General features: G+C 45.3%; 1 protein-coding gene across 3 annotated transcripts in view; it reads right to left on the bottom strand.

The window, feature by feature from the left end:
• Positions 1-218: 218 nt before the first annotated feature.
• The window catches only part of LOC117188768 (mitochondrial basic amino acids transporter), a 160,246-nt gene continuing 152,835 nt past the window's right edge, over positions 219-7,629 (bottom strand). For all 3 annotated transcript variants that reach the window (XM_033393129.1, XM_033393128.1, XM_033393130.1), the window contains one exon: positions 219-1,285. In XM_033393129.1, coding sequence (XP_033249020.1) covers positions 714-1,285 — 572 coding nt within the window. In that variant the 3' untranslated portion in view covers positions 219-713. The remainder of the gene's footprint in view (positions 1,286-7,629) is intronic.

Genomic DNA, 7,629 nt, shown 5'->3' with positions numbered 1-7,629 from the left:
TAAAAAAATTATAATAAAAAAATATTTTTTTTTGTTAAAAAAAGGCTTTAGTTTTTTCTCTACATTCTGTCCTTTTTCTGTACGCTCCAATTTATGTTTTATTAAACAATAAAATAAAATATTTATTTAATAAATAAAAATATATATTTATTATTATAAATTCCGTCTAGATTGGTTATTTTAGGCACTGTGAATTAGTCCGAATGCAGGTTAGTGTAAACTTAAATAATTCGCTTTATTCAGGACGATTTTCAATTTAAAAAATATTCAAGCCGTGTTCGTGGCAAAAAAGTAAATCATGTAATTGGATGCATCTCTTCCCGACAGCTGACAGAATTTAATGCTTCTACTGAGACAGCCGTACAGTCCCACAGTCCGCCAACGCTATGCCCTGGAGTTATGCTCGGACAGCAAGGAGCTTCGTAAAAAATCTAGACCTTAAGTCTCAGAGTATTAGGCGACAAGACAGTGTGACAGAATTGGCTATAACGACTAATAATGTTTATCAAGATATTAGTATATAGACTGTATGGGGTCGGTAACGTGTCCTCATGCTTATTACATAAATCTACACGGATTTAATATCCCCCTGTACTCGTTCAGTACAAGGAATAAATAAAATTTCAACTATAGAACCAGAACCGGATAGTGTGGATGATGAGTAGCACGGACTAATAGGATAACATTGAGATTTTGGGTTTTTACTATGAGTTTTATTTAGACTCCATTTGGCTTTTAAAATTATCAGAGTCGTTATAAATATTATTTGTAAATTGGTTTGGCGTTATGTCCTGATGAGTGGAAATTAATTGGACTAAAATAGAGTTGTCAGTTATAATGTTCCTTACTAATTCTTCAATTTTTGAGGACGTGTTCCCCAGATTAGCCAGGGTCGTATTTTCTAAGTTTACAAGATATAGTGGGTTATCAGAGCTCATTGCCATATCCATTCCATTTTTATTAAAAAGATCCATTATCCAGGAAACCACAAAAAAGCAAGCAGCGTTCATTGGAAAAGCTCTTATCAGAGTAGAGTTCAATCCTCTAAAGAAAAAGAGAGTACCCTCTTTTTCAAAGCCCTTTTTCGCACAGTCTATGAATCCATTGTATTTAGCATTTTTTCCTAGGGCGTCCGCTTGCATATGCGTTTTAATTACATCAATTGGATAGCAAGCTAGCCATGACGCTATTCCAGCACAGCCTCCGGCCATAAGAGTATATGGGATATTAGGACTTTCCCTTTGCCGCATCAAATACTCATAAGATACAAAGTAGCTGGAAAATCCTAAGATAATATGAAAAAAGACAAAAAATAGTATAAGTGCCATATTTAGAACCAACTATCACATTGATATTTAATCCAAGAGGAACTATGTATTTTATCTTTCAAAACATTTCTTAAAGTTAAAAAAAATATATATTGTTCATAACTTTTTTTTTTTTGTTATATCTAGATTAAAAGCTCTGTAAGTTTATGAATACAGCTATCAATCCGTCTGTTGCGTGACCTTCATCTAATCGTCATACTACTTGAATTGTTTATTTTTATCGTAATTATGAAGTCTAGTATAAGTTAGGCTATTGCAAATCGGGAGCGCAATAAAAGCTCGCTCTCTCGCTCTTGGCGATTTCGTCCCGCTTTGCCACCGTAGGTTAGCTAGAGTAAGAGATTTGAATTGTGAAGAAAATATAGTTGTTCGCTAATATTGAAGGAGATCGAGCGTATTCATTTTCGCCCCGCCAATAAATAATTAAATTACAGCCACCCAAATTTCTCGGTGATTTTCATTTAGAAAAACTCCTCTAATTTTTCAAGGCTCCCACGGATGGACTGTAAAGTTAATTGTAGGCAACAACAAAGTGTGACAGTAACACAAAAAATTGCAGTATATGCAAACACAATCGTTGCCCGCGTCGTGGTGTTTGTGTCCTACCAATCCATTTGCATAATATCATCGCGTCGGTCGGGCCAATATTAATTTTTGTGCATTTTGTCGATAATCGATACTGTTTCGTCGATTTACGGATCGTTACTGTCGATCGGAGACGATACAAAAATTTCGAATGCAATGCTCATTCATCTCGTTTTGAACAGAGTCGACCACAGTGACGAAACAAAAGTGGGATGAACAGCTTACTTATGAGAAGTTGCCGCTTTGGGCCGACTTCGAGAAAGTCTCGAATCGTCGATACCAGCATCTGTCTGCTGAAGAATCGACGAAGCCAAGGCAGGACAAAGTCAAGCAACATAATTGCAGTTCATTTGCTTGTTCTTCCACTTCCACCAACAGTAGAACTCAGCAAACTTGTAGCTACTGCAATTCAGGAGACCATGTAGTGTCAAATTGCCCTCCATTTTCGCGTCTCTCGGTGTTGCAAAGGTTTGAGCTTGCCAAGTCGGCATCCTTATGCATTAATTGTCTGCGAAAAGGCCACGCTGTTGTAAAATGCAAAGCCAATAAATGTCGAGTGTGCAGCCGCTCACATCATACATTATTGCATCGATACACAGTGTCGGCTAATAGTCTCGCGTTGCCTCCACCCCAAGAGAGTCCTTCTCCTCCATCAAATCAGAATCAACCTTCCACGTCCCATGTTCTGCATGCGACAGCGTTGGACAGGGTAATTCTGGCTACGTCGATTGTAAGCGTCCGAACTAAGAGCGGTGAACAGATTCTGGCCAGAGCTCTGCTTGACTCTGTATCACAAACAAATTTGATTACCGAGGACCTCGCTAACCGCTTACAGATCCGTAGAGAGGAGTCCTGTATTAACTTGTTTGGAATTGGTGAATCTAATTCTCAAGTAAAGGATAAAATACGCACAGTGGTGAAGTCGCCAATAAATGGTAGTGAGTTCTCCTTTGGTTTTTGGATCCTGAAATCAATTTCAGGTTATCACCCTGACCAGTCAGTGAATGTGACTGACTGGCGAATCCCAGAGAACCTACCACTGACAGACCCTTATTTCTACAAGCCACAAAGAATAGATATGTTAATTGGAGCAGAATCGTTCTTTGAATTATTAGCTGTTGGTCAAATTAACCAAGGTCCTGACTTTCTAAGTCTTCAGAAAACCCTTCTTGGTTGGGTTGTGTCGGGAAAATATGTTTCCCGGAGTTCTGCTCCTCAAATTACAAACAGTTTGAGTTGCAGTGAAGAGTTGCTAGTATCCATCGATAGGACCTTGAAAAAGTTTTGGTCACTGGAAGAAATGCCATCTACCAAGAAAATTGCCACACCTGAGCACAAGCTATGTGAAGCTCGGTTCGAAGTAAGGCTCCCGTTTAAGTCAGATCCAAATTGTTTAGGCAACTCCTTTGAGGTTGCTAAACGGCGGTTTTTGTCGCTTGAAAGACGATTGCATCGTGACCCTGAGTTGAAGAAAATGTACTTGGAATTCATGGAAGAGTACCTCTCCTTAGGTCATATGTCTCCTACTGACAATACGATTCCTTCTACTCCACACTACGTAATCAGTGTTCTGAGGCCCCAAAGTACGTCTACCAAGCTCCGAGTCGTGTTCGATGCTTCGTCCAAGACGTCCTCACAGGTGGCCTTGAATGATATTCTGATGGTGGGACCTACCATTCAAGAGGTGCTCGACAGTGCTCCGATTCCGTCTGCACAGGTTTGCCCCGACTGCCGATGTTAAAAAGATGTATCGCCAAGTGATGGTGAGCGAAGCGGATCGTTAGTTTCAGCTCATAGTGTGGAGAAGAGACCCTTCTGAATCCTTGAGATTATACAAGCTCAACACTGTAACATATGCGACTGGACCAGCCCCATTCTTAGCCATCCGGTGTTTGAAAAGGTTGAGTGAGTCTGCAAAGCTCTCATTCCCCAGAGCTGCTAACGTTATTGGGTCCAACTTTTACGTCGATGACTTGATGACTGGTGCTGCATGAGTAGAGGAGCTAGGGGCAATTAAGTCCAAAGCGTCTCAAGTTCTTCAGGCCGCAGGGTTTGAGTTGACTAAGTGGTTTTCAAACTCACCCGAGATCACCGCGTCTGAGAGCACAGCCAAACCCATAACAATTTCGGATTCAGAGTGACCCCCTTGGTTTGTTAAGTCCTATCGTCATAAAAGGCAAGATCCTATTGCAGGAGCTCCCGCTGCATTTGGAAACAGCGTGGAATATGTTGAAAAATACACTATCTCAATTGGAAGACATATCCGTATCTCGGCTTGTGTATTCCGATCCGATGTCACCGGTTCAAATACATGCCTTTGCTGACGCCTCCATTAGAGCCTATGGAGCGGGCGTCTATATACATAGTAGAATTGGAGAAGATTAAAAAATATCATTGTTGACTTCTAAATCCATAGTAGCGCCGCTCAAGACCAAAACCCTCCAAAGGCTTGAGTTATATGCCGCTCACCTTCTCGCAGATCTCTGTCACAGAATCAAGCCCTTATTAAACGTGCCCATTGAACGAGTCGTTTATTGGTCGGATTTAGAGGTAACTATTCATTGGATCTGGTCTCATCCATCGTCGTTGTCGACTTTCGTTTGGAATAGAGTGGCTGTTATTCAAGAGTGGTCAGATGATGCTACGTGGCGTCATGTACCCACGAAACAGAACCCAGCAGATATTGTCTCAAGAGGTTGTGACGTCGACGAAATCGTTCAGTCAATTTGGTTCGAAGGACCATCATTTCTGAAAGAGGAAGCAGAAAACTGGCCCACGAACGCTCATTTCGAACCCCCCGAAGATCTTCAACTGGAAAAGAGGAAGACTGCGGTTGGACTGACCACTGCTGCGTCAGACAGTTCGATCGTCTATGCGCTGTTTTAAATGCAAACCTCGATTGCTGACGCAACTTATGGAGAATTTACCCACAGATCGACTCCGTGCTCTCCGCTCATTTTCAATTCACGGGGTTGATTTTTGTGGACCAATGCACACGACATTGAAAACTCGCGGAAGGCCCGCATACAAGTCATACATTGCGCTTTTTGTTTGTTTTGCGTCCAAGGCGGTTCACATAGAAATAGTTTCAGATCTAACCACTGATAGTTTTTTATTGGCTTGCCAAAGGTTCGTCGGGCGCCAAGGATATACCCAAGTCGTCTATTCCAACAACGAACTGACGAACTTTGTCAGAGCGAGCCGCCACCTCAGCGATCTGCGGATCAGGCTCAGGGAGCAAGGGGACGCAATTCGCGACTTCGCGTCAAAGAACGGATGCGAATTTGCGTTCATACCGCCGCGAACAGGTGTAAAAGCTGCCAGAAGCCTACTCCTACGGGCGGTAGACAGCGCGCTCGTAACCGCCGAAGAGCTCGCCACAGTCCTTGTCGGCATCGAGGCAATAATGAACTCGAAGCCGCTGGGAGCCATCAGCCAAGATCCAAGCGACGGCGAGGCCCTAACACCAAGGCACCTGCTGACAGGCGGGTCGCTCATCGCCCCCCAGCACTGTGGGCTCCGTACCAGGAGAATCTCAGTTGCTTGCGGCGATGGTGACTTGTCTCGTCAGTCAGGCAAGTGTTTTAGTAGCTATGGTCCCGCGAGTATGTCCTGGGGTTGCAAATTCGGGGCAAATGGCACCAGCGGCAACCGAACCTCGAGGAAGGAGACCTGGTCATCGTGACCAAGGACAATCTGCCGCCTCAGGAGTGGCTCGTGGGAAGGGTCATCGCACGAAGGATAGGACGCCATGGTCAGGGTCGTCGAAATAAGAACTAGCACTGGAGGGGTTTTTCGGCGGGCCATACACAAGTTTGCGCCGCTCCCAATGCCGTGCAGGCTTTCAACGAGGGCGGTGTTGCGTGACCTTCATCTAATCGTTTGAATTGTTTATTTATATCGTAATTATGAAGTCTAGTGTAAGTTAGGCTAGGGCAAAGCGGGAGCGCAATTAAAGCTCGCTCTCTCGCTCTTGATACCGTAGATTAGCTAGAATAAGAAATTTAATTGTGAAGGAAATAATATTCTTAATATTGAAAGAGATCGAGCGCAATAATTTTCGCCCCGCCAAATACACATAATTAAATTACAGTCACCCAAAGTTTTCGGTGATTTTAATTAATAATTTAATAATTATAATTATAATTATAATTTTGTTGCCCAAGCTTACAGACTGGGAAATATTACGTTTTTATACGCAAAGTTTATGATTTGTTGTGTTACTCCTTGCAGAAACCTGGCGGTCAGGCCTAAAACGCTAGGGGGTGGTCCCCCCGAAAAATATGAACCAGTATGGACCCTCGGGCCAAATATGGAGGCGAAGATGGATAAAGCACGGGTTGGGATGTCAACCCAAACGTCGGTGGAAAGCGTGACTGTTACCACCGGCGGGCACGGGGAGGAGCAATCCTCTCTGCGTGTCGCCAGCGGTCACACCTCAGACTTGGCGGGAGCAGGCCAAGTCAGTTGTAAAGCTACTGCCACAACAACAACAACAAAAACAACTCACTCGGCAGCCTGCAAGTTGAGCCGCACAGATGCCGTAGTCGACACAGACACGGATCTGGAGAGCGTGCTCTCTCTGAGCAGGACGGAGGAAGAGAGCCTTCTCCGCTCGCCGGAACCAGGCACCAGCTCCCTGCGTAGGGAAGGGCCGAAGCGTTCCAAGGAGGGGATGAAGGCCAAAGCACGATACAAAGCGGCCCTCAATATCAAAAGCCGGCTGCAAGGTAAAGCAGACATCTCCCAGGAGGAGAAGGTCAAGCCAGCCTGGGCCGAGCAGCGAGTAGAGGAGGGCCGACTACAGAGTGCCATTAAAGACACTCCGGCGAGCAAGCGGCAACGCGGGCCCAAGAGTGCAGCCCCTCCACCGAAAGTGGCCAAGAAGCCATCGAAACCGAAAGCGAAGGTCAGCGATGTGACCAAATGACATTTGATCGTGGCACTCATCGACCGGAGCGAGGAAAACGGCAAGATGTCAGCGGCACAGTGGAAGCTTGTGTACGCGCGTCTCGTCGACGCACTGTTTGCACACATGGAGGAAGACCCCGCGGCCCCTATGCCCACGTTCGATGGTGCTGGGTGGCTAAATGGGGTTAAGATCCTAAAGTGCAACGACGATCCAACCCTAAGGTGGCTGACGCGTACGGTCTGCCAACTGGAGGCGATGTGGGAGGGGGCCAAGCTGGAGGTTGTGGACCGGGAGCTTATCCCGTCCAAGCCCAAGGCGAAGGTACTCTTCCCCATCACAATCCAGGGGGACCGAGCGCTGAAGCTCCATCAGCGGCAAAACGCGGACGTGCCAACGACCGATTGGAGGATCCTACACATTGGTAGCCCACTACCCAACGAGGGGGGCCAATGTGTGATCCTCCAAATAAACAAGGAAGCAGAGGATCTGCTATACCCCAAGTTCGGGAAGATGGCGTGGGGCATGGGTAGCGTCTACCTGTGCCTCAAAAAGCGCCACCCTGAGGACAAGGACGCGCATACCCTGCAGTTCAATTGGAAGGGAAATGAACAGATCAACTGATTACATGACCCCCCAAACATGCCTCGACGTAAAAACAACTGCATCTTTGGGACCTGAAGACTGGAAAATCGGAAGAGACCAAACGGAGCACCTCAATATATATACGGACGGCTCCAAGATGGACGGAGGAGTAGGAGCGGGCCTATACTGTACAGACCCTGAGATAAGGCTGTCATATAAGCT

Source organism: Drosophila miranda, chromosome 4 (genome assembly GCF_003369915.1).
Source record: "Drosophila miranda strain MSH22 chromosome 4, D.miranda_PacBio2.1, whole genome shotgun sequence".
NCBI classification, from domain to species: Eukaryota; Metazoa; Arthropoda; class Insecta; order Diptera; family Drosophilidae; genus Drosophila; species Drosophila miranda.
This window is presented reverse-complemented; position numbering and strand designations above follow the sequence as displayed.